This window comes from Mya arenaria, chromosome 4 (assembly GCF_026914265.1).
Source record: "Mya arenaria isolate MELC-2E11 chromosome 4, ASM2691426v1".
NCBI classification, from domain to species: Eukaryota; Metazoa; Mollusca; class Bivalvia; order Myida; family Myidae; genus Mya; species Mya arenaria.
The window spans coordinates 69,118,940-69,145,422 of NC_069125.1; the positions used below are offsets into that span (position 1 = coordinate 69,118,940).

The 26,483-nt window shown below is 35.8% G+C and overlaps 2 protein-coding genes and 2 long non-coding RNA genes across 10 annotated transcripts in view; 2 read left to right on the forward strand and 2 right to left on the reverse strand.

The window, feature by feature from the left end:
- Positions 1-2,897: 2,897 nt before the first annotated feature.
- Positions 2,898-4,760, forward strand: LOC128232107 (uncharacterized). The gene is made up of 3 exons (XR_008260491.1): positions 2,898-3,177; positions 3,520-3,923; positions 4,167-4,760. It is a non-coding gene; the product is annotated as an uncharacterized LOC128232107 (long non-coding RNA).
- Positions 3,936-5,364, reverse strand: LOC128232108 (uncharacterized). The gene is made up of 3 exons (XR_008260492.1): positions 5,245-5,364; positions 4,893-5,045; positions 3,936-4,263 (listed from the first exon to the last, which is right to left on the reverse strand). It is a non-coding gene; the product is annotated as an uncharacterized LOC128232108 (long non-coding RNA).
- A 2,249-nt stretch (positions 5,365-7,613) lies between these two features.
- Positions 7,614-12,132, reverse strand: LOC128231037 (uncharacterized). Its single transcript, XM_052943459.1, has 7 exons — positions 12,057-12,132; positions 11,103-11,201; positions 10,719-10,869; positions 10,263-10,353; positions 9,838-9,902; positions 9,488-9,644; positions 7,614-9,268 (listed from the first exon to the last, which is right to left on the reverse strand). The coding sequence occupies exons 2-7, from the start codon at positions 11,168-11,170 to the stop codon at positions 7,719-7,721; spliced, it is 2,082 nt and encodes a 693-aa protein (XP_052799419.1). The 5' UTR covers positions 11,171-11,201; positions 12,057-12,132; the 3' UTR covers positions 7,614-7,718.
- Positions 12,133-14,132: 2,000 nt separating this feature from the next.
- Positions 14,133-26,483, forward strand: part of LOC128231995 (uncharacterized) — a 36,825-nt gene continuing 24,474 nt past the window's right edge. Inside the window, exons 1-9 of one of the 7 annotated variants that reach the window (XM_052945314.1) lie at positions 14,133-14,278; positions 14,541-14,641; positions 17,060-17,123; positions 21,187-21,403; positions 21,676-22,070; positions 23,264-23,374; positions 23,642-23,753; positions 23,988-24,162; positions 24,461-24,521. In XM_052945314.1, coding sequence (XP_052801274.1) covers positions 21,250-21,403; positions 21,676-22,070; positions 23,264-23,374; positions 23,642-23,753; positions 23,988-24,162; positions 24,461-24,521 — 1,008 coding nt within the window. In that variant the 5' untranslated portion in view covers positions 14,133-14,278; positions 14,541-14,641; positions 17,060-17,123; positions 21,187-21,249. Of the gene's footprint in view, positions 14,350-14,540; positions 14,642-17,059; positions 17,124-21,186; positions 21,404-21,675; positions 22,071-23,263; positions 23,375-23,641; positions 23,754-23,987; positions 24,163-24,460; positions 24,522-26,483 lie in introns of all 7 variants that reach the window. The other 6 variants (XM_052945312.1, XM_052945316.1, XM_052945315.1 and 3 more) reach the window with 6 other exon arrangements.

Sequence of the window (26,483 nt, forward strand, 5' to 3'; positions counted from 1 at the left end):
CCCTTTGATGCTTTGCATCAATGGTCTTTCTTGTAAATAATCTGAGGGGCAGTTCGCAGTAAATCATGGTTACTCATTGCGAAATTTGGTGTATTCGATTCATGCCTTATATGCGTATTTTAAAGCCAAAATGCGCGTTTAAAACATAGGGAATCTCAAAATCACACCAATAATACATGTAACTCTTCAGACTTACTTAGCAAAATATAGCGCGGGAAGTGGTGTCAAACAACAAGCAGATTTGTATGTGACGCAATGGCGTCAGAGATGCGCCGACGGTGACGTAACGTAGGAAATCGAGAGTGCTAAATTTCAAGACCAGAAGCAACCTCCTAGCCCTTTTGGTAGCGGAGATATCTTCGAGATTTCATTCCCGTACCGGGTAGGTTGGGGAACGTTGAAAAGTATAAAATGTCGCGAATTTGGTAATAATTTGACGCGTTGGAAACCGGTGACCATAAATCATCCCGGGCACCCCGACAGGCGCATCTTGTAGGTTAGAGCGTCCCCTAAATGGAAAACCTGGTCCCAGCCGCGGCAAGTGCAGGGATGCTGAGATATCTTGGACACCGCCCACCCATGTTTTAGGCAATTTTCGCTGCATTTTAGAGTGTAAAATAGCCTTGTAGGCGAATGGAAACGGTGACGCAATGACGTCAGAGATGCGCCGACGGTGACCTAACGTAGGAAATCGAGAGTGCAAAATTTCAAGAGCAGAACCAACCTCATAGCCATTTTGGTACCGGAGATATCTTCGAGATTTGATTTTCGTACCGGGTAGGTTGGGGAACGTTGAAAAGTACGAAATGTCGCGAATTTTGTCATACTTTGACGCATTGGAAACCGGTTACCACAAATCTTCCCGGGCACCCCGACAGGCGCATCTGGTAGGTTAGAGCGTCCCCTAAATGGAAAAAATGGTCCCAGCCACGGCAAGTGCAGGGATGCTGAGATATCTTGGACACCGCCCGCCCCAGTTTTAGGCATTTTTCGATGCATTTTAGAGTGTAAAATAGGCTTGTAGGCGAATGGAAACGGTGACGCAATGGCGTCAGAGATGCGCCGACGGTGGCGTAACGTAGGAAATCGAGAGTGCTAAATTCCAAGACCAGAACCAACCTCCTATCCCTTTTAGGTTAGAGCGTCCCCTAAATGGAAAAACTGGTCCCAGCCACGGCAAGTGCAGGGATGCTGAGATATCTTGGACACCGCCCGCCTAAGTTTTTGGCATTTTTCGCTGCTTTTAGAGTGTAAAATAGGCTTGTAGGCGAATGGAAACGGTGACGCAATGACGTCAGAGATGCGCCGACGGAAGCGTAACGTAGGAAATCGAGAGTGCTAAATTCCAAGACCAGAACCAACCTCCTAGCCCTTTTAGGTTAGAGCGTCCCCTAAATGGAAAAAAAACTGGTCCCAGCCGCGGCAAGTGCAGGGATGCTGAGATATCTTGAACACCGCCCACCCAAGTTTTAGGCATTTTTCGCTGCATTTTAGAGTGTAAAATAGCCTTGTAGGCGAATAGAAACGGTGACGCAATGGCGTCAGAGATGCGCCGACGGTGGCGTAACGTAGGAAATCGAGAGTGCTAAATTTCAAGACCAGAATCAACCTCTTAGCCCTTTTGGTAGCGGAGATATCTTCGAGATTTGATTCCCGTACCGGGTAGGTTGGGGAACGTTGAAAAGTACGAAATGTCGCGAATTTGGTCATACTTTGACGCGTTGGAAACCGGTGACCACAAATCATCCCGGGCACCCCGACAGGCGCATCTTGTAGGTTAGACCGTCCCCTAAATGGAAAAACTGGTCTCAGCCGTGGCAAGTGCAGGGATGCTGAGATATCTTGGACACCTCGAGAAATCTCGTTTTCGTGCACTGAAGTTGAAGTTATCTCTTATGCCAAATCCTGTACACATACGCCCATCAGTTTTATAAGTCAACTGTTTACATGATCCTAACTACTATAAAGTAGTCAGTATCTCAAGTTAATTCAAATAAGTGTGCGTCAGTGGAAAACAAGCCATCACTGATGAAATGTTAAGACAAAATTTAATATATAGACTTGTTTAAGACCTTCAAACTTCCCAGGGCATTATATGAATATAACCTATATATATATATATATATATATATATATATATATATATATATATATATATATAAATAAAGATTCCAGCCATATCCAACGTTAGTTCGTATCATATTCCTTGGACCGGGGTTGCTATGCTACATGAACTTAAAATACGTAAATACAGTTTCGCAGCATGATATTGCACTTGTCTAAATATCTACTAGTAGAGCACATCTTAACATAACATGAAGCTCCTAAAAACACCAACAGGTTTTGTGAAGAGTGTAAACTGTTTACAGGAGTTTTTTTTAAATCTCGACCTAGCGACCCATTTTGGACTGACACTTCCCCTGATCAAATATGATATTCAGGTCATAGACTGTTTGATGAAGTTTCAGTAGCATCGAGGAAAAATGTGGCCTCTGCATTGTTCACAATATGTTCCAACTTTTGACCTTATGACCCAATTTCAAATCCACACGACTCGGTCAAGTTTGTCCTAGACTTCATAAAAACATAGCCGTCTTTATCATGTTGTATGTTTGTGTCTTCCTAAGGTCATTACTAAACTTGATAACTGCCGAACTTCCATGTGATCTGATGTGGCCATTTTGCACAGTGTGAACGGTTGTTACTAGTACTGAATGATACTTGCTTATTTCGCATCAAACGTTCAAATGACGTCAAACTTGCACATTTTGGTTTTTCATATCAAGTTGATCTTTAGTTTTTTAAATTATTACAGTAAAATTGACCTTACGACAGCGGCTTCTAAGCCACGCCCCCTGATATCAAGGGAGCGAACTCTGTCTATGTCCGTCAAACAAACGAGGAAGTAATGGCGTCTCGCGTCGTTTCGCTCTCCGATATTCCTGACAAATTATCATAAATGTGACATTACAATGCGAAAAAATAGAAGTCAAAGGAATTTGTAACTGGCTGCTACATCGGAAGGCTCGATATATCTTTAGAAAATGACCATATCTAACATTGACGGGGTGAAATCTATCCAAGTCAGAGAAAACCGGATAGCCGCCATGTTGTCAACATTGACATCGATACAAAGGAAAAGCGTGTGTGTGACGCATACTGGAAATGCAAACAAGGGTAAGTTTAACTTTTAATAACACCGGTCCTTCTTATAGTATTGTTGAATTAAAGATTAAATCATCGCATAATATGAGGAAATCATAAATGGCCCGAATGGGGAACCCGGAAGTGACATTAAATAACAGTTACATGCCAGCTATACAGTATAACCTTGTATTCTATAGTATGAGCAGAAATGGTTTATTGGAGTCATGTATAAAAAGTTTCAGTTCTAAGCGATTGAACACTCCCCCTTATGAATAATAATGTAATAGTTGACAAGTGACAATCGTGGGTGATACCAATCTGTAACTTTTGCATTGCTCAAACATTCACATACTTTGATTTTTGTTCTTACAGAAATTGTGGAACATGTTCACACACTCTGGCTGTAAAAGTGGACCTGGGAGGAAAATTGCCCCCGGTGTGGGGCTCGAACTCACAACCACCAGAACACTAGCCCGGCGCTCTAACCAACTAAGCTGACCGGGCAGCTGGTTCTAACCCACACACACTACCCTCCCCCATTTACCGGTTAAGGCTGGTGGAGGGTCTCCTGCTATTTACCGTTGACACCATTAAAGTATTCTGATTGATGGAGATAAGGAAGTCCCCTTTTTATTGTCTTCAACAAGCCTACCGCAACAGGGGACCTAGCATAAGACCGGAAACCGCCCAGACACCCCCACACACATGATATTTGCCAGTCCAGGCAATGTCAACCGCAAGAGAAAACCAGTGATGACAAGTTTTACAAATAATCGGTAGGACCTATTTTAAAGCTTTTTATAACATTTAGTTTTACTTTGCTGTACACAAGTAATGGACTATTTGTCCAGAGAAAAACAACAACCACAAAACATTAGCTATTATCTTGTCAATATTTCATTATGATATACATGTAGGAAGCAAACATCAAAGGCAGTAGCATTTACAGCTAGTATTAAAATATTTAACAATACATGTAACTGATTTATTTTAATACTGGCATCTTTTATTTATTTCAGAAAAGTGTGGTCTTTTGAAGAGAGTTCTTGAAGTTGTTCAGCATGTTGTTTTGATGGATTCTTGGAAGGATGTACCTCTATGATGTTAGCTTCAGTTCTGGATTATAACACCAGTTGTTGCATATTTAATATCAGATTTATTAAATACATTGTTGTTTTGCAAACATTACTTAAACTTTGATATTTCTTCGGTGTTTATGTATGATATTGTAGGTGAATATCTCTTTATTGCAATGGCAAATATATTTTAAAATATATAGCATTAGCAGAAGTTATTTTTCACTGTTAAAGCTGCACTTTCACAGATTGATCACTTTGACAACTTACACAGGATTTGATTGCATTTATCATATTTTGGCTCGGAGAAGTTTGCTTTGTGATTTATATATTAGGTCTTAATTTAAAGAATGCCAAAATAAGCCGATTCTGAGACAAAAAGTGTCAAACTAGAATTCTGTGAGAGTGCAACTTTAAGAATACTATTAATCGAGTGTGCATGTGATCCGGACTCTGAACATTGGATGAACTATCATTAAATATTGTAGATTTACGTAAATGGCCCAAAATATAAGAATAACAATGAAAATATGTACATGTTTGACTTGTTCTTTATTCATAATAAGTCTAAGTCTTTACAGCACATGTTTGGCAGAATCAAGTTCTAATGAACATAATAATTGATTTAAATGTACAGTGAAATAAATTGTTTTATACAGAAAATAATACCTTAACGATTAAGACCGATCTGTTCTCGTTTTTTTTTTGGTGGCTCAAATATTTATCTGAGTTTTGGAGGAGGCCTAGCTGGTGTGAGCTGGTCGAATACAGTAGCTGCTTGAGGGTCAGGGTTTTCTTGATTGGATTTCCAGTCGACAAGTGCTGATATGAAAATAAGAAATCTATGAAATGTGTCGGAATGACAGCTACAAAAGCCATTGTTTACATAGGATCCATACGAGTAGATGAGATTCGGAAGCATGCGATGGTTCGGACAAAAATTTAGTTGTACGATATTTCCTGATTTACTTTGAAAGCAAAGCAGTTTATAAAAACTACATAACGGTATCAACAAAAATACCTCTATCTTGAATGAAATCAATCGTGTCCATGTTGAACCTGATATTAAATGGCCATTACTGGCAGTAATGCCGATTTGACAACACAAGCCAAAGCAAAATGTACGATGTTTATAGTTTAAAAATAGTAACACTTATTTAGGTCATGCGCGGACAATTTCAGTATTAAATAAATTTTGAGCGGATTGAAATAAGTAGTTTTGTTCAAAAAAATACTTTTGTACAGACGTATAGATGTTTCGCCTTTGAACGATCTTTCAAAATTTCCAAGTTCAGCTGTTGATGAGGTCTTCCACAGAGTCTGATACAGCACTTGTATTTTTCTAAATAACTCGCTGGTTTCGAATACGGAACGAATTGGAAGCCATCTTTAGTCGGCCTGGCTACCTTGTATCCGAATTACAAGTGCCATGACAACACCTTTTTACCATAATACTTAAAAAGGCGAGGAATTGCCAGCGCATGTATATGACGGACTCTGGTCAGTTTGACGGACAAAATGGCGGATAGCAACACGGCTTATCAGCCCTGCATTCTGATTGGCTGATAGGACCTGTCAATCAAATCCTGTCGTAAGGTCAATTAGATATATCATTACGTATAGCACAGTGTACTGCACCGCGTGCGCGTTACCATGGTTTTAAGGGGCCGTTTAGATAAAAGGACAATAAAAACATATTCAGCATTTACATCCATGAAACGATAGGAAATACATAGCGGGTTATGACGATATATATTTAACTTAACTGAATTTGTTTATGAGCATGGCAGTCCAGGTTTGGATCATCCCTCATACAATCAACAATGGACAGATAATCGTATCTAGTTTTTTTTAATATTGACCTGGTGATCAAACACGACTCATGATCAAGCTTGATCGAAAATTCACGCGATCGCTCATTTAGATCAAGGTTTGTAAAGAATGACAAACAAATGGTGCCTCTCGAGTGTAACAAAGTCTTCTGTTAAAATCACAGAACTCTCTGACAGGACATCACCCATAAGCACTCTGAACATAGGCGCAATGGAGACCAAAATAAAATACCCGATCAAGTTTAAGGAAATTTGGTAGAAAATGCTTTAGTGTTAACAATGTTTTCCAAAATTTGACCCAACATGACCTGTGCTCAAACTTAACTTGTATGTTAATAAGCATCTGACCAAATTTCATGAATATTGGGTAAAGTTTTTATATGAATTGCCTTGGCAAAATTTATCTACTTTTTTCCTAATACCCTACTTTTCGACCCTTCACGTATAGCATATTTCACTGACACACATTTCATAAATATTGGGTATCAAATTTGACCTCTACAGTTAAACTTTTTTTTCAAATGGCCCACCTGGTCAGACAAGGTAATATGATCCAACTTGACTTTTGAAACAACATTTGAAAAAAGGCTTTCATATTTGACCTAGTGACCTATTTGCATAATCTGATTTCATATTTAAGCTAGATTTTATATTAAAATAGAAATACTGATATCATGATCTTATTTCATAAAGATTGTGTAGAAATAGTGACCGCCTAGAGTGTTAACAATCACTATGTTGACTTCACACAAAATAAATGACCATTCAGATTTTGGATCAATTAAATACAGTGCAATAATTTGGATGAACACCTATATAATTTGCATTTGATCACGGGTAAAGTTGGCCTTTTTCGAATATATTGTGTGTAATATTTCCTTGAATAAACTTTCTTCTTCTTCTTCTTATATATACAACATTTTTCCTTGGAAGGTTCTCAAATGAAATGGGCAGATATTGGAGACCATATAAACATCATAAAAAATTTAATTGATCAAATAAACCAATGTAAACTGTACAGGACGGTCAAAATTAATAATAAAACAAACACATTTACAAATAAAACAAATAAAGACACAGAACAATTCAAGTAGGAAATAATGATACTGAAATGACAATGATAATGATTTTGTATGTTGAGTATTGGGAATGTTATTGCAATTTACCGTAGAATCAAGGTTTAAATGTATAAATTAAAAATAATCATTAAATCTGTATTATTTTGGTGACTCCATTTCCCTTGAAAATACAAAAAGCAAATTTAAAATGAACAAACCTTGGAACTTTCAGGGAATATTAGCATATTCGATGAAAAGTAAATAAATTTAAGGATCATCTGTTGAAAGTGGATTATTTTTCAAATTGACTTGCAAACGTTTTCATAATGTGTTAGAAGTGATATCTGGAAATACATGATTTTCACCAAATATCATTTAAGTGTAATGTTTATTGAATGATAAAAGATAACCTTTAAATACCTTAACTCTACAGCGATAAAAAATGCAAACTACATGTTTTATCTTCAATTCACACTGTTTAGTACTGCATTCATCTCAAATAAAAAAAGAGTTCACTTAACAGATTATCTGTCATGCATTTCACCAAATATTATATTGCACATTTTAGCAAGCAAACCAAACTTAGGAACGTTTTATAATAATGTTCAGAAACATTGGTAATTATGAGCTTGGACTTCACAAGGTGTGGACATGGCGTACATGTTCACATTACAATGTTTGATCAGATCGTCCTCTATACAGTCGGGTAAAGACGGCAATCTCTTTTTGTACGATACCTTTTCAACATTCTGCGTGTCCATGTTCACCTGATTGTATTTCTTATAGTTCTGGCAAGCTCTTATCGTTTCATAAGCTATTTGAGGTGTAACCAAGCCTTGGTCAGAACACTTGTCATTTAAAACTGAATTCTTCATGACAAAGGGGGATAGGTAAGCTGTGTTGTTATAGCTCTGAGCAACATTTTCAACTTTAATCTCAGGAGTTCTAATGTTAAGATTGTCAATATGGAATTCATCCATGGCACTGAACTCCTTTTCAAGATTTCCAGCAACAGTTGGTACCATTGCAAATCTTGGTGAAGCAACTTTGTTAAAAGCAGATTTAAAAGCAAGTTTTTTAGCACTGGGAAATGGGCTGTATCTGTCTTCCAATTCCTTAACATTCCTTCTCTCCACTTGAACATCCAGAAGTTTGTTTTCCCTTAGCACATTTTGCTTTTTCTTATTCATCATACGTTTTGAAAAAGCTCTTTGGTCAAATGGATTTGAAACCCTCCTGCCAATGATTACCACAGAGTTGTCACAAACATTATTATCTACAGCATCATCAAAACTCTGTGACCTTGGACGTGACTTGATACTTTCATATGTATGGTGCTCTGTCATACTCTCATTGGAGTTGGTCCGACTTCCTCTTCTAAATGGTGATCTCATTAATTCTTCTCTGCTAGTTTCCGGCTGTTCTGATGATGAACTACTATCTTCCATATCCATGACATAATCCTCACTCTCTAATTCGTCTGCCCTCATATTGTTGCCAACCAAATCAATGTTGATGCTGTCATAAGTGTGTTCAGAGTATCTTGCTTTGGAAGTTATTGGTGGTAGCTCTCTATCTCTGCATGAAGTTGGAGTATAAAATATGGAAGGGTCGGTTGCTCTACACCTTGAAGCAAGTGGAGAACATGCTGCAACTCTTGGAGGCAATAACAGGGTTTTCTTGTTCAAAGACTTGTACAGATTCTTTTCAATTTTCGATTGCATTAGCTTTTCATACAAGGACATGCTATCATATGAGTGGCGCCTGTTGTTGTATTGGGTATGGCCTTCTACTTCCAATTTGTTCTTTGTTTTCCTTTCAATGTCATCTGAAACATCCCAGAAACTTCCTGGTGAGGCAAGTGATCTATCAAAAAGGTCCTTTTCTGAGTCGAAATCCTCAGTTCTTCCTACTCCAATGTCAGAATGTCTTCTGAATGATCCCTTTCTTCCTATGTCATTTTCTAAGTACTGTTTGACCAATTTATGTCGTGGTGTTTCAAACAATGGTGGTCTACGAACACTAGGCTTGACAACCTTGATTTGTGGTCCACATTTCGGAATGACGTATGACTTGCTCAGAGATTCTTCTGAGTGGGAGCCATTTGAAGACTCGAATGATTCTGCACTTCTTGAAAAAGCTTCATTAACAGCACCTGAAATAAATTTAAGAAAAATCTATCTATCTTCAATAGAACAACATTGTTGCGGCTAGCATAAGTGAGGCAAGGCATCAAACTGATATTTTCACTCTTGTTTTTTCACTGATAAAACTCCATCTTTCATTGAAATACATTAAAGAAAATGTTTTCTTATGATACAATATTATATGCAATGCCTTCTTTATATCAAACAAAACCTAAGAAATACCAGACCATTTTTGGTGAGCTGTGTTTCCAGGCTCTCGGATGACTGTGACTGCTGATTGGAGCTGGAAGACTGGGACAAGTTGTGGAGACTCAAGTATGACACCCGTGGCACCGACAGGAAGTTGGAATCGGCCTGACCTCCCGAAAGGCTACCACTTGAGGCCTAGAATATACAAGATATATTTTATAGATTACACATTCAAACCTACTAGCAACTAACGTTTTTTGTTCTTGACTATATTTGAAAATTACAACTAGATTATTAATATTTTTTGTCATCTTAAATCAACATCAATAACCTTAGGTGTAAATATTCTTTAATATTATTACATATTAAAGTAATAATACATTCAAACCTCTATAACAGTCTGGAAGGAGTCATCGAAGAAACTGTGTTCACTGCCACAGGATGGCTCCTGAGCTGGAAAGCGTAACTCTTAAGTGTATAATGCTTTATATTTATTGTCCTAGCCAATTAGCAATATAGGTCTTGTATAAGAGAAATTATAATACTTTTTTTCTGGAATTCAGCAAACCGGATGTGTTACCTATCAGGAGTGCAAAGGTCACCATGACCTTGAGCATTGACCATCTTACCCAATAAATCAATACTGTTTATATTATGGCCATAACCAGTGCATAGTTATTTAAAAGATAATGATCAGAAGAAAAGATTGACACAGTGGAAAATGGCGTTGGACAAAGTTATCCCAACTTGTATACCATGCTTCACAGGCAACACTGTAACAAATGTGAACAATTGAATACATAATATACTAACCATGTAGAGCAGGGGCGTCTGGTTTAGGAGAGACCACTGTTTCATAAGTATGGTTTGTTTCTTCTGTTGTTACACAATTACTGTTGTTTTGCTGTATGGATTCAACAAGTATATGAAATTGAAATTAAAGGCACAAATGCCATGTCTACATTATACTGCCTAAAATTAACCGCTGGGATACTTATATATATAAGTACACTAGCATTAAAAATAAAACATTTTCTTGAGGAGAATGACCCAAAATATCCCCTACAAATATAACAATAGATAATCAAAATAAGAATGTTTAATAGCGATTTATTGGACAACCCCAGTCAGATATTCTGAATAAAATCATTAGTCACTATGTCATTCTTGAAAAAACTGATTTAAATGATTTTGTCAGGAACATGTTTTTAAACAGCATTTATAATTTTCAACAGTTCCTTGCTCTTTCCATGATATTAGAGTTGCTACCTGCTCTGTTTGTACCTCCGACTGTGCCATGTTACGTATGTAGTCAACCCGGGCTGACAGGGCAAGGTCACCGCGTGCCAGGTGCTTCTTACGGAACTTCTCAAAGTATTTCTGTTGGAGTTCATCCTCGGACAGTTTGCGGCGACAGCCCCTGTAATTGCATGAAATTCAGAATTTTATATTAATTCTTAAAAAAGAAAAGAAAAGTTTAAGAAAGAACATTCAGTTTTATTTAACAATATTGGAAAAAGAAGATATTTTCACTAGTATGGGTGTATTTAACTGACTTATTTTATACATCAGACCGTATATTTTTTATTATTTAGATGTTTACAAAATATTTGTAGAAATTATAAACATTGCATTACTAATCAGACAACATACATGCAAGATGCAATCACTGTAACCAATGTAACACCAGTAGCAAGCCCAACAAGGAATAGAACATCCATCTTACAGCAGGGGCAGTCTTTTCTATTGCCTCTGGAAAGAAAACAAATACTCATGTTATGTCTAAATCAATTTTAATTATGGTACATAATTATATAATTTTAGTGTTGAAAGTTCAGCCCACCAGATCACTGCTTAGTTTTGTGTTTGGTTGATGTAGAACATATTACATATGCTCACTCATATACTCAAGACATCAGAACCTTATAACCATCTGTGATGGCAGTGTTTCAATATTTATAATGTTCTGCTGTTGATTGTCCACCAGTCAATTGTAACCACCGCTTCACCAGGTGTGGAGAATAGCGGGGACTTTGACTTCCGGTCCAGCCAACCCCGGGTAAAATCCCCATGCTGCGGGGACGTACTGCTGGTAAAATCCCTGCCAAATATCCCCGCACCCCAGGGACCCTAGGTAAGTGATAACAATTGACTGGTGCATAGCTTGGAAAAAAGCATGCAACATAATAAAAAAAAATAGGATTTTTAATATTAAAGTTTAGTTTTAGGGAATGTTGGACCTCTAATATAAAACAAAGAGTGCTGCAAAGTGAAAGCCGCCCTCCGTCTATTTAGGCTCCTGAATACCATATACCATACAAATTATTTAGCCTTGTGCAACTTAATCCCTGTATAGTCTACGCCATTTACGCCTCAACTAATCAAAGTTGAGGATTTCTTAGTATGCAAGCAGAAGTCCTAAACACATTCATTAAGAGCTAGCCGTTAGAGGACACCCATAATTAGATAATAACAAGCTACTAAAATGGGTGGGGTGGAGGTTCTTCACAAAGTAATTGACAACAATGTATAATCATATGTTAACTAAATTGAGGGCATTCAACTGTTCATAGTCCATTCGATGCTTACTACTTGTATGTACATTACCAATAATATAGCAAGAAACAGGAACATGTCAGGTATGTTCGAGAAATATGCCCTGATCAGTTGTTAAAATTTCCCGCCAAATGTCAATACCTCAGCCAATGCACGCAGCAATATATAAACAATATTTGGAGTAACTATATGTTGACCGTAAAGTATCACTATATATTACAATTTTAGGAATACTGTATTTTTTTTTATTTATAGCCGTCCTTTTAATTCAATTATGAAAGTTATTTTTTCTATTTTTATTCGCTGCATATTGTTCGGGTCAAAATCAAGGTCGTATTTCTCTATGCAGGTACGTGCACTGACATTGGACTCTATACAGTTATAAGGCAAAGTCGTAAAACATTTCAATATAATTATCTACACGATTTCTTAGTACTGTATTATAATCATTGTTGAAGATTAAAAAATGCATCCATGAATGAAACAAATACGTTGAAATGAGATAACAAAGATATGACTCCATCTCTACAAACGACACGTAGGACATGTACATTTTTTGACCTCTAAGTCAGTAGTCATGAATTGGACTCTCATGTTTTTGGCCAAAATATAGTTTTCTTGGTAATGCAACCGAAAGCACTGATTTAATCATTCTTTTACTCTAATCTACGAAATTGCAGAGCAAATGATTTAAGTATAAACAAATAGTTAGGATTTAGTGAGGTACGTGCGAACCTACGCCGGTACTGAAGTAAAGACAAAATATAAAAAAAACTCCGCCTTAACCACTGGGCCACAATAACTTTTACAACAGAGATGGGTATTTTGATCTTTTAACAATACATTGATAACTTCACGTGATAATTTAATGTCAATTAACCAATCACGCAACAACGAATCGCTGAAATCTGCTATTGAAAATGGTGGTCTTCAAAGACAATATTTGAGCAAACATCAACATCTTCAAAAGGGTTCCAGCTTAACAAACCTAATGATTTAACACACTTTATTTGTAATAAAAGAGAAGTGCATTTAAAAACATAAGCGAGTCCTTTTATTAGACAATAAATTAGAAAGTCACTCGACACTATTTAATTATGAATGGGACACTTCACTAAACGACCTTTGGTCATGGACTTACTATGGAGAATATGCATTGGTCTTTATACAGACAGTTCATTGACTAATCATGGAGGACATGCCTTGGTCTCTATACGAACAGTACATTGACCAACTATATATATATGGAGGACACTCCTTGGTCTCTATAGATAAAAATACATGTAGTTCATTCGCCAACCATGGAGGACATGCCTTGGTCTTGAAAGTCCTGAAAGTAAAGACAGTAACAACAGAATAGTTACGACAGTATTTGCAATGGCAAAAATACCACCGTCATGACTGTTTAATTGGTTGCTGCTGAGTTTGCAGTATTTTAAAAAGTTAAAATGTATTGATAAGAGATAATAAATATACAACTAGTCATATATATATATATATATATATATATATATATATATATATATATATATATATATATATATATATATATATATATATATATATATATATATATATATATGACATAGTAATATTTGGTTTTAAGATAAAACTAAGTAGTCGCATTAGCTTTCATGTTGGAAGCTTGTCATCCAAAGACAGCTCCCATTAAAATTACATCATAACATCTTGAAAACGGCAACTATTATTAAATATATATTTAATTAAAATCAGTATTCTTGATATAAACAAGTTTAAAGTCGAAGTATACTTTTGTGGAGAAGAAAGTAAGGTATCACTGATGCATAGGGCCAATAATCTAAATCCCAGTTGATACAAACGGCCCATAAACCAGTTTATAGGTCCATCTATCCTATCGATATCGCGGTCCCTTCAGACCATAGGTTACCCGGTCGGTATCGACCGTGACGCATTATTATTCATCAGAGGTTTGATAATGATAAGTCTGCAATAAATATGTTGTATGCATAGCATCTTATCTCTGGTGTACGAATGCTGTGATACCGGCTTTTCTTAATATAATATAACGGAGCAGTCACCTGGTCGCAGTCAACAGTTTCACGGCCTACTTTACGATAATAACGCTTCCAAGTGCATCGTAAGTGTCAAGGCTGCTAACAGTATAGAGTTTACCTTCGACGCAAACTCAAGTACATGCATCATAATCTGATGTAAACATTGCATGAATTGCAAATTTTACAAGCCTCACATGGGTCTGAGCTGAATGGGACACGTCCTACAAACACTCTGAGGTTCTCATATTTTGCCAATGACAATTAATCAACGATTGATCTCCTGAGTTGATCGGATTAATTTTGGGTTTGTAAGTTGTAGAATGATATGAAATTCTTTTCCATTTGGTATACATGTACCAGTGAATCTGCCGATTTTATCCTTTTTTATTGAGAACAATATGCGGAAGATTGTAAAAAATATTCCATTCCATTTCATTGATCTTTTCAATGCCAGTTTTGCCACCATTTTCTTTAAATAATTTTATGCATTATTCAACAGGTTGGTAACAGGAGAAGTCCTACCAACACAAACTCGCACCACTAGAAAGTCAGGCCATATACAGAGAAGTAGCCCCACATATGTATTATATAGGCGAACAGGTAGATTCATTAAAGTAGCTTAACATATAGACCTTAAGTTAATTTAACATCATAAATTCTTAATCAATAAAATACTTATATAAAAGATTTCCAGGGGCGTAGCTAGGCTGTTGCGAAGAATATACACAATTGTAAATGAAATAGGTGGATAGCCCTTATGGGAGCAGAATTATACAGTACTATATAGCAAAATAAATTTCTTAGTACAGGATCATCAGCATTTAATCAACGAATATTCAATTCAAAAATGCTATGTCTAAAATGGTTTCATAGGTAGTTCAAAAATAGAAATTAAATAACGAAAATGCATTTAAACATTTGTTTAAAGGTTTTCCTTAGCTCATTTAACATTATCAACAGGAAACAAACTTCTATTTCATAGCAAAAAGTTGTTAAAAGTATGAAGGAAAATGTCAACGATGACGCCATAAAATTACACCCTGAACAGTAATGCAAGACGTCGATCCTTCTTCGGGGCGAAGATGTCTATTACCCGTTGTGTTTTGATTTTCCGTTCATGGTAAACGTTAAGCAGTCCAAGACAACACAAATGTTCTGTTGTCATTGTTGATCGGAGATATGTTTTTAACCTCCTCATCGTTGAGAATTGTCGCTCCGCAGTAGCGGTCAACACGGGCATAACCAGCAGAACTAAATTGTTCATTCTTATGATTGGGTATGTGTCTTAATGAATGCTACAGCTATGCATTTATCCAATGAATCATATGCTGCAGCTGGCTCCAGCTGCCACTTAAGGCGCCACCGTATGCATTCCCGTGAAAATTCAGCTGCGTCACAAGTTAGGTCTCCTTGGTTTTCACGGAAAATGTCGGCGGTAACCTCGTCGGTTAAGTTCTCTAGCTGATAATAGATTTTAGGTAAATTATCCGCACCAAATATTAACATAAAGGTGTATACATAAACGTAAATTGCCGATTTTCATTTTCGCATCATCCTGCACAAAATCAACCTTTGATTTAATGTATAAACAGGAAAAACAACAACAACGTATTGTTGACTGTTATATATAATACTAGTACTACTAGTATATTACTTCATCAAAGAAATAGAATGTTTGTATCTTCACATAGAAGCTGATTAAAACCGAGTTGTTAACAAAATAGCTAGTGTACCTGTGTAGGAATGAGATACTGGGCATTGAAACTAGCATTTCCCTGCAAAAGACTTACATCAAAGTCGGCCAAAAGGTGTTCCAGGAATGGCAGATACATGTTAGTCTTCCAAAACTGCGATGGTGTGTCCCTAGGAACGTTGTGTTGATTCTGCTGCCGCCCAAACTGTCAGGGTTTCGAAGGTTCCACACCAACATCATTTGCTAGGCGCACTACACATTTCATTATGCTTCACAAATAACCTAAACAAAATATACTTCCTTGGGAAGGAAAACTCATAGAAATAAACTCATAGAAATGTTCCCATTTTGCTTTTAAGATGTTTAGTTTATCAGCATTATCAACTGTTTGAAGATTATCTTTGAACATGTCAAGAAGAGGAGGTTCAAGGTTGGCGTTTGACATTTTGAAACTTCCCGCTTTGTAAACATCGTTCGGATATAAATTATTCAGTATTTATCGACGATTCATTCATGACTGGACAATAAGGGAAACTATTCACCAGGCTTATATAACTTGTATAACTGGCCCTGTATACTGCATGAATAAAAAGGCGTTCCTTCAACTTAATAGGATTTTTTTTAGATTTTATTGTCTCACATATTCAAAATAGGCGACCCGCGAACGCTTCACCCCCTTACCCTTCAGTTTTTATTGCATTTTTGGCCCTCAAATATTTTCTGACTTGTGCGACGAATTGTACGCACGGGCGTATTGTGCGTAATGGCAGCTACGCCACTGATATCCAATATACTTTGTAAAGTTTGACAGAAATAACATGTACTACCGGATTATTATTCATATGCAGGGCGACTTCTCCATATATGGCGCGACTTCATAGTAGTGCAAGTTTGTGTTGCTATGTCTTCTCTTGTGATCAACTAGTCAGTGGGTTTTAAACTGGGACCAATTGCAAAGACTTTTTTTAATCCTACTCCCTGGTTTTAAAAGATACCCAAAACTGTTGTATTGAGACTGGTGCATACAATGTAGTACGCAATAATGTAAACAGAGGTAGTACATAACTACAGTAGTATTAAGACATCCGAGTACACTGTGTCCAATCTTTCCAAGGTGAAGAGGTGGAAGTAATGTTGGTGAGTGGTGGAATTATGCTGGTTTCAGGCAAGACAGCTTTTGGACGTAGGAAATATCTTCATTTGTAGTGTTCCTTTTTTGGAAGGGCGGTGGGGGGGGGGGGTCTTGAAACAAGTAACTTTGAAATTTTTGTTGTGTTCTCTTCATACATCTATCATATTCTGATGTCTGATTTTCCTGTTTTCAGTACACAATGGCGTGTAGTGGAGTACTGAAGGACATATAACATGCTTGATATGTTGACAGTTAAGGTAAATTTCTAAATAAATTAAGCATTAATATTGATAAACTTATTTGAGTCTATGTTGATTAACTATATGGTTGATAAATGTTCAACCGTATTCTTAAAAAAATGGGGAAACCTACTGTACCAATGTAGCTTTCAGAAAATTAAGTAGGTTAATCAACAATCACCAAATAACTTCTGTTTCACTGCCCATGCTGGTCAAATTCTAAACTGCAGAATAATTTGATAGAATAACATTATAAATATTAATATGTTACATTAGCAACAATAGAAAAATGAAATTGTGATCGGTTTCAATTGCTGTGGTTCCTGATGCAATATAAATTATGACAATGCAGCGATTCACATTTACCTGCAGGTGTATGGGTAAAATTACTGTGGCACAGCAGTCATCGAAATTAGACTTTTGGATGAACAAGCCCGAATTCTTATACTATTGCATGGAATCATATTTTTGAGCCCTGCTATATAAAATTCAGAATTTGAGCAAGCCCGAAAGTCATTTTACCAGTGCAGGGCTTGCGGGCTTGTGCTAATTTCGACCACTGGCACAGACTTCCGTGGTGTTTATACATTTGTGACTCTAGGTCATTGTCATTTGTACACTTGCCTTGTGCCTAAAAAGGGTTGGTTATTTTTCGACTACTGGGCTTGTCTGTGTAGTTTATAGCCTGACTATTCGAAGAGCTATACTACTTATCTCCGCATCAGCATCACGTCACCGTCTGCATCAAATCTTGTTTAAGGTTTTGCATATAAGCACCTTTAAGTCATTATATCAGCAAGTGCATCATGTATTGCATTGAAACTTTAGATGTGTTTTTTTCCAACTATCCAACCTATTTAATTTATCAAACTAGATAACACTTATTTGAATATAATAATATTATTTGACTTAGGTTAATATCTCAGTAACTACTTGATGTATTTCATTGAGACTTTTAAAATGATAAAGCCAACCATCCAACCTTCTTGAATAACCAAGTAAGATAACTGTATTTTGCAAATAATGGCCCTTTATTATCTATCTTAGAAATTCTGGTTACGGTTTTGCAAGAGAGCACATAGGCCTAGTATAAGGAATGTTTGGTGTGACATTCCCCTGCTGTAGATCTGCTGTTAATTGCACTGATGTCACAGTAGGGGCCAATTTCTTGTGTATTCCTATATTGGCTCAGGGCCATTTAGGGTCCATTTCTATCATAAAACTCCCAAAACTGCACAGCAGGATACTCAGATCGGAGATCTGATAAGAGGGATCAAGGCTATATCTCAGCAAATACATCATGTATTGTATTGAAACTTTATACATTGGCTCCCAACCATTCAACCTTCTTAAACAATCAAGTAAGATAACTCTATCTTGCATATGCTATATTTTGCCCCTTCATTATTTGACTTAGAAAATCTGGTTAATGTTTTGCATGTAAGCCCATGTAAGTCGATAACTCGATTGCTCCTATATTACTTTTTTTTTAGAAATTATGATTAAGATTCTGCATTTAATCTTATTTTCTAGTGATCCATGCAGGTTTCACAAAAACTTTGCAATTCTTAACTTAAAAGCGGTGGAAAAGTCGTAACGAGTAATAGTTATTGTATTCTTCCAATCAAGATCGCATTGTTCAAAGATAAGAGTTGCTTTGTTTTCTAAATATTAGTTGCGGTTTAACAACTGTATGATTAAAAATGATTATTATTAAAACAATTATCATGCATACGGGTGTGAATGTTTGAGACAGAGGTAATAAACATGCATTAATATGCATACATCAGGGGCACTTGACAAACTGAATAGCTTTGATGACTTAAGCAGATCACTAATGTACAAATTTAGTCTCCAGGTGAACAAATTATGTTTGAAAATTGCTATAAAAACAGAATTTAAAAACACCGTGCAACTAGAGTTGTAACCCGACAAAATCTGACAGGTCCACCACATCAGCATTACAATGTTTAACCACATCAGCGTTACAATGTTTAAAAAAACACACCCAAAACACCCTCAATAACAATCATACATGTTAATTATAACAAACAGTATCAAAATACACTTCAGATATAATATTTCCTATGAATAGAAGCTGTCTGTTCTATGGTTGTGTTCTCGCTGTTTTAAACTTTTAAAGCTCAGGGATATATATATAATGATTTGAGGAACAGCAACATTGTGGAGGGAACCAAATACATACGTGGAAGCAATAATAACAGGAGGTCATCTAGCACATATCCTTGTTAAAAAACATTTTAATTTCTCATTTACTTTAATGAAATTTCATACTCTCTTCCACCACAAACCGCTATATTCCACCACTAACCAACGTCACTTCCACCACTTCTCCTTGTAGTGATTGGGTACAGTGAAATATTTACTCTAGAATTTCAGTTGGGAAAATACTACTTTTTATTAAGTATTGAGATATAATAATCTATAAATAAATATTCAGATATTTGAGGAAAGTGCCCATCCTGTAAAGCCAAATTGTTTGGCAATTCCATTTATATGATTGTTTTGCATACAAATGATAGTTTGTAGGGATGCAAACGAATATTCGAATATTCGATCGAACGTTTGATATTCGAATGTCAAAATCGGTATTCGAATATTCGATGTTTTTTGTTTGATATTTTATTAAACCTTTTGTCTGCAAATGTGTTGTATATATACGCCTGTCTTGTTTTTACAATGATTGATCCCTAATGCCAGAGGGGTGAACGTCATGACACTATGCACGCGTCATATGTTAATTAGGGACATTTCGTCGCGACTATAAACAGTACCCGAAATTTTACGAAAATTGCCTATTAGACAAGTGACATCAAACAAGTTTCAATTATCTTCGGTAAATTTTAATGACCATGCCAATAAAGGATAAACAGAATCAGTCAACAAAGTGGTGTCATGGCTGTCAAATAAGCTTTGTTATATTGCTGAAAACGCCGTATTGATATGAATGACATGTGTTAGTCATGGCCTCTTGACTATTTTCCATGTTTCATTATAACGTCCGCGCTTTAAAGTGTAACATTGTTGTACAATAGATGAGTAAAATATTCAGTTTTTTTTTCGTTTTATTATTTAAATAATTCCCGAGTAAGTTTGTTTTTTCCATGGTTATTTTTAGTAGAGTTCAATCCCAGAACGGGGCTGCGCGTCCTACAGAATGACCATCCGCTGGTGCATCATGACATTCAACCAGGAATTTACGATCATGGCCTTGTTAAGAAAGATGAATGCTGTGGAATTTAAATTATTTTGGATTTTTGTTTGTTCAAAAACTCATGATTGCTTTCTGTTGGATTTATTTAGTATAATATTGGGGAAAATAAGGGTCCGTCGTGTGCTCTGGTTATATCAAAGGCCTCTTCTATTACTGTAGTGAACAATAAAAGTAGTTTACTACATTTCTTAAATATTCATTTTGGTAATCGAATATTCGAATTCGAATATTCGATCAAAAGAATTACCGAATATTCGAATATCAGTTTTGCCATTCGTTTGCATCCCTAATAGTTTGTGTTCAAATGAAGTTTCAAATTAGATAACTTTACTAGTTTCTCTGAACATGAGAAATTATCAGCAATATTGAAAGTGCACCAGGTTTCTTCCAGTGGCAATTATAGACTTTTGACCACTCAACAAAATGGATAATATTTCAAACCAAAATTCTTCTTTAAACAGAGCAACATGTTCAATTTTATAGAAAATAGAAATAAGAAAAAAAAAAATTGTCAATCAGGAACATTTTTTGAGATGATTTTTTTTATATATAATTGCAATATTCTAAAATGAGAGAATTATTGGCACAGTATTATGTCATTTCAGTTGATTTTATGTAGTATGTTTGGCACATTATTTTTATTTATTTTTTTGCAGACATTATTAATTTGAACATAACTGATTATAAGATCAGAGGCCTAAATTTGTTCCATTTTAAAATGTTCAGTATTAACTATTTCTTCAAGAAAAAACTTACCATGTACTTAGTTCTTCAAAAAAATATGAAAACAATGTTACCTGTGACATATTGCATATCCACTGTCAAATCATGTTCTGTATTTTGTAGCTCTGTTGACCATAATCCTAAGCAGATGTGGTGTTGGTAAAAGAACAAGCTCACTATTGTTCCATGATGGCGGAGAGTTTGAATGGGGAGGGGACTATGGCCATGCCGGGCCAGGGCCAGAAAACCAGCTACACACTTCCAGCCATGAGATACGTGAACATAGTGCTCACAGTCGTTTTCATTGATGGCATTGCCTCTGTTGTCCTGTGGTTGGCTGGTAAGCTGTTCCTATTGTTGAACATTTGGTTAATGTGAACCTGATTGGACATTTTGTGTTTTGTGTATGATTTTAAATCATCTGCCTGTCTTCGAGCATGTTGTTTGAATCTAATCCTATTTGTCAAACACTACACATGTAAATACAAAAGTATATGTAACAGTGATTTTATAATACTGAAACACTGGTAGGGTAAGTAAAGTATTCAAAAAATGAAATTCTATGACCACAACTTTTTCAACTTAATAGCAAGATGATCTTTACCATTTCAGGTGGGGATTCTGATTACTTTATAGACAGTGTTGCCAGTTTCCAATTCAAAAAGTCTGTGTTTGACCTTGTGCTTCTGGCTTTCCTTAAAGTGTCTGTCCATGCTCCATCCATAGCCTACCTGGAAGCTATAGCTATTCAACAGATAGATTATCCTTATAACCCAAGACAGAAGACAATAGCAAGCCTGATTAATGCTGTTAACATTCTTATAAGCTTGGGAGGACTTGCATTTTCAGTAACAAAAGGCAGTCTTGTGTTATATTCTGTGCTTCACGACTCTGGCTATGTTCACATGCATGCAACTTACAATGCCCTGCTGGTATGTGCAGTGGTGCTCTCTCTTATAGAGACTGGCTTGATTCTCTACAGTTTCCAAGCTATGCGGAGACTAAAGGTGAGCTTATTTATAACAGGCCTCTTAGATTTCTTTAAAAAAATTGTTCTTGAACATGTATTTTAACATTTTTTTCTCTATATATGGTACACTAAAATTAAATCTTACATCGAGTAAGCTTATAATTATATCAATAACTGATATAATTGTCTTTTTGTGTTTCTTGGAAGTTACCATGCTGTAATATATGCTTTAAACTTGAAGTATAGGTAAACTAAATGTCATTGTACCTTATTTTAACCTAAAAGATTCACTCTTACTTCCAAATAAGATGTACCACAATAAATACGATAGGTGATAGCTCACTGGAAATCTTTTAGGACCCACCAGTCATTTAATAATATTTACACCTCAACTTCCATTCCTTAAATGAACTGCCTTTCGGCAATTGCGTTCATCAATCAATGAACGCAACATCTTCGGATATGTTCGGATCGTAATTCATTGCATAACAATATACATGAAAGCTATTGATCTTGTTATTGGTTGTATTGTGTCTGCAGGTCCCGTAAAATATAGATCAACATTTTTAAAAGTGTTAGTTTATCATATTTTAAATATATTGGTACCAGAAATGTTTCAATTTTACGTTTTAAAGTGATTTCAAGTGGTTGATCTTTTCCCGCGTTATTGTGACGTCATTTGAACAAATGTTTCCGTTATAGTCGGGTCGTTCTATTTACAGAATGGGTAAGAACAGATTACTGAAAGGTTTTCTTAAATGAAATGAAGTATTTTTTTAGCAATTCTTGAATGAAATAATGAACTGTTGGTGTAAATATAAGGAATGTATTGCGGGGTTGATGTCATTATCGGGGATATGAACGCAATTGGGTTAGTCAAAGTACGCGTGGAGTCCTTCGGACTCCACACACATTGACCAACCCAATTGCGTTCATACCCCGATAATGACATCAAGCCCGCAATTCATTCCTTAATTTAAAGTGTTTTCAGCTATTACATACATGATTATAATCTTATTATCAGTAATTAATATTATCCATAAATGCATTATGTAGTAAGTAGTGAAAGGTTTAACACTAAAGGCTTATGTTTCATGTACATATGTTTGATATACATGTGTATGTATTGATTTGGAATATGAGTGTAACTTTAAGTATTTGCTGCCAATTATTCTTTTCTTGATATTCATAATTTTATAGGAGGTTGAAAGAAATGAAATTAATTTGCAGTTGATCCGGATCAAGCATCTCTTCAATGACGATGGTGTGGAGGTGGACAAGGAGGGTAACCCTGTCAAGAAAGCAGTCAGCATCAAGCGACTAGTCTCCCTTGCTAAACCTGTACGTTGACTACCCACTCAAACATTCTGCTAAATAAAAAACCTCATGGGTTTTCACTGAATGTACTGATCTGTAGAATGTGAATGTAAAAATTTATTTCTGAATTTTCTTTAATATGTTTCATTCATTAGTCAAAACAATTTCCTACTTTGATAATAGAATCGGCACAATTCTGCTGGCAGTGGAAAAGCAAAGCATGCTTATTTACTCTGGTTTTAGATTTTGCATACAAATTAATTTAGCTGCTTATGTTTACAATGCATTCAGGAGTTCCCTATGTTGCTGGGTGGGACCCTGAGCCTGTTCTTCTCCAGCGGTACACAGATAGTGGCGCCACTTTACTTCGGGAAAGTTGTAGATGCTGCCCAACACAGCATGGGTAGGAAAAAGCTTTTCTTGTGACTATTAATTTGTCAACAACCTTAATGGGTTTTTTTCCCTTTATTTTGAACAGAGAAAAGCTCTTGAAATTAAAGATGTAGGAAGAAAATAAAGATATTAGCAGCAAAGATATTAGCAGTGGAACGAGCATCAATGTGTTCATCCAATACTTATTTCCCATCTTACTGCTTATTTAAACCATATTACTACATGTACAGACTTTACCTTTCAGATGAGTTGAACAGGACTATTTTAATCCTGCTGGTGATTTATGTTGGTGGAAGTCTATTCTCCATGGCTCGCTCCTGGCTGTTCACTCTGGCTGGACAGCGCGTTGTGGCCCGGCTGCGGAAACATCTTTTCATGTCCATTGTACAGCAGGATGTTGCCTTCTTTGATACCAACAGGTGACGATTGAAATGAAATAAATTAGTGATCACCTTAAGTAAATGCTTATACCAATAGCCTTGCCATTGAAGACACATTGTTTTTGCTGATAGATTGAGGTACAATGTACCTCCCTGAATGTTGTTGCTCTATGTATTATGTTTTAGACAACAAAAAATTGTGAAAGCAAACAAATGACATTCATGAATTTCCTTTTATATGATTAAAGAGGTTAGAGTACAGAAAGAGAAAAGCATTTTGTGTAAATCTGAGAGATCTTGTCCAAATCAACTGAAACTTTATGCCTGTTGGTTTCAGAACGGGTGAACTGTGCAATAGACTGTCTTCCGACACACAAGTGCTTCAAAATGCTGTCACAGTAAGTTTCCTTTTTTACGAGCAGTGTTTTATGAGAAGTGACAACAAACTTACAAATCCCCATTTCCTTGTGCACATACATGTTGAGCATACTATGGGAAATATATTGATTTTATTCTTTATTCGACCAGCCTAATATTCTATATGTTTTCCACCTTTACAAATAGTAAATTGCAATTTCAAAAGCAATGTAGCATTTCATACTGTCTGAAATATGGCTGATTCTAGAGAAAATATTTGAGAAGAGCAAAAAACGTATTGAAGGATATGAGTTTACTGAGAAAAAAACAGGCAGGTAGATAAAGGTGAGCGCTGGTTGGGCGGGGCTGATTTAGGTGGCCTCTGACAAATATATTGATACAGTGAAATCCATAGTATGGCAAGAGGCCTGATTGAAGTGGAAGAGCCTGACTTACAGTGGAAGGGAATGGGGACATAACCCAGTTAAATTTGTTGGCACTGTATTTGATCTTGAAGGAAAAAAATATAGTGAGCTTATTAACCTTAAAACAGAAGTTGAAACATGTTTAAAAGTCATTAGCATTGCTCTCTAAATTTAAAGACAATGACCCTGGGTGGTAAAGAATGATTGTCATAAGAGGTTAAACATTTCTTTAATTTTGAGGCCCCAGCTGAGAAAATGAAATAAAGTAGATGGATGAAATTAAAAGCATCCTGTTAAAGCTGGGAACAGCATAAGTGTCTGCTGGGTCATGAATGCTCTAATTCTTTTGGACAGCGTCAGGTTGTAGTCTGAGTCCCAGTACCTGAGCACAGTAGTTGGCAATGTTGTTACTTCTTATAAAATACTCCGTATATTACATAACATAATGTTTTACTTTCACTGAATGTTCAATGGAAAAATGGGTTATATATGGATATTGTTGGATAGGTCGGCAGATTTCTGCTTACCATATAGAAATGTTAGAAAATCAGAGAATTTTCATGACTGATGATCAAAATGGACCAACATAATCGATCATCAAATTGGAATGAATAAAAAGTGTATTTATTAGTATGAAAATAACAGTTCCTATATCTTATAGAATTTGAAAATAAGCCAATCATTTTAAAGCTGCACTCTCACAGATTAAAGGTTTTGACAACTTTTTTTTTTTTTGTCTTTGAATGAGCCAATTTTTATGAAAATCCATTGAAACCAGTTATATGAGACTGCTGACAAAAAATATATCGCAGATTTTTATATTTAAGTTCAAAAATTAAAGTTTTATGTATTTTTCTTGAACCGTTAATAACGGTTTAAGCCATAAAACACTGATTTTCGAATGGAAATATGCAAATCTGCGGTCTGATCTTTTGTCAGACATATTTTATCATTGGTTTGCAGATATTTACGCAAAAGTTTTCTTTTTCCAACACAAAAAAATAAAAAAAGTTGTAAAAAACGTAAATCTGTGAGAGTGCAGCTTTAAAGGACAGCATTAATTCTGAACATATTTCTTTCTTTTTTTGTACATTCATTTCACCAAATTTGATATTTTCAACCGAAATAGGGCATAATAAATAGTAAGTATTTTAAGGTTTTTAAGTACAAAACATTGTTTAATGAAAATTGATTATGGAAGATCACAATTGATTGTTGTCAAGTTGAGCAGCCATCAATGATTATTCCATATCTTTATAAGCACCATAACTCGGCAAGCAATACCTTGTCACAAAATGAGTTTGTCCTATTCCACCTAGTGCCATATGGCCTTATTCCAGTCTGCTGGTGTTTCATAAAAAGGATCATTGTGTGGTGTTTAACAAAATAGAGCCTCATTCAAATGTACTTCATTATCTTTTATTGTGTCTTTTTAAACCTTTTTAATTGATTTAAACCAGTAATGTATATCATGAAAGGGTTATTGGTACTGCATTTTGATCAGAAGGTCATATTCAACACTCTTTTAGTAGTTTTTATTTCTTTATATAATACGCCCATGAAGACTGACCTTGTGGT

Excerpts from the sequence above, each read along its gene's own strand:
- LOC128231037 (XM_052943459.1), bottom strand. The coding sequence starts at position 11,170 with ATGGATGTTCTATTCCTTGTTGGGCTTGCTACTGGTGTTACATTGGTT. Across the intron at positions 10,354-10,718 it reads CGGAGGTACAAACAGAGCAG|CAAAACAACAGTAATTGTGT; the intron begins GTAGCAACTCTA and ends GAATCCATACAG. Across the intron at positions 9,269-9,487 it reads AACACAGCTCACCAAAAATG|GTGCTGTTAATGAAGCTTTT; the intron begins GTCTGGTATTTC and ends AATTTATTTCAG.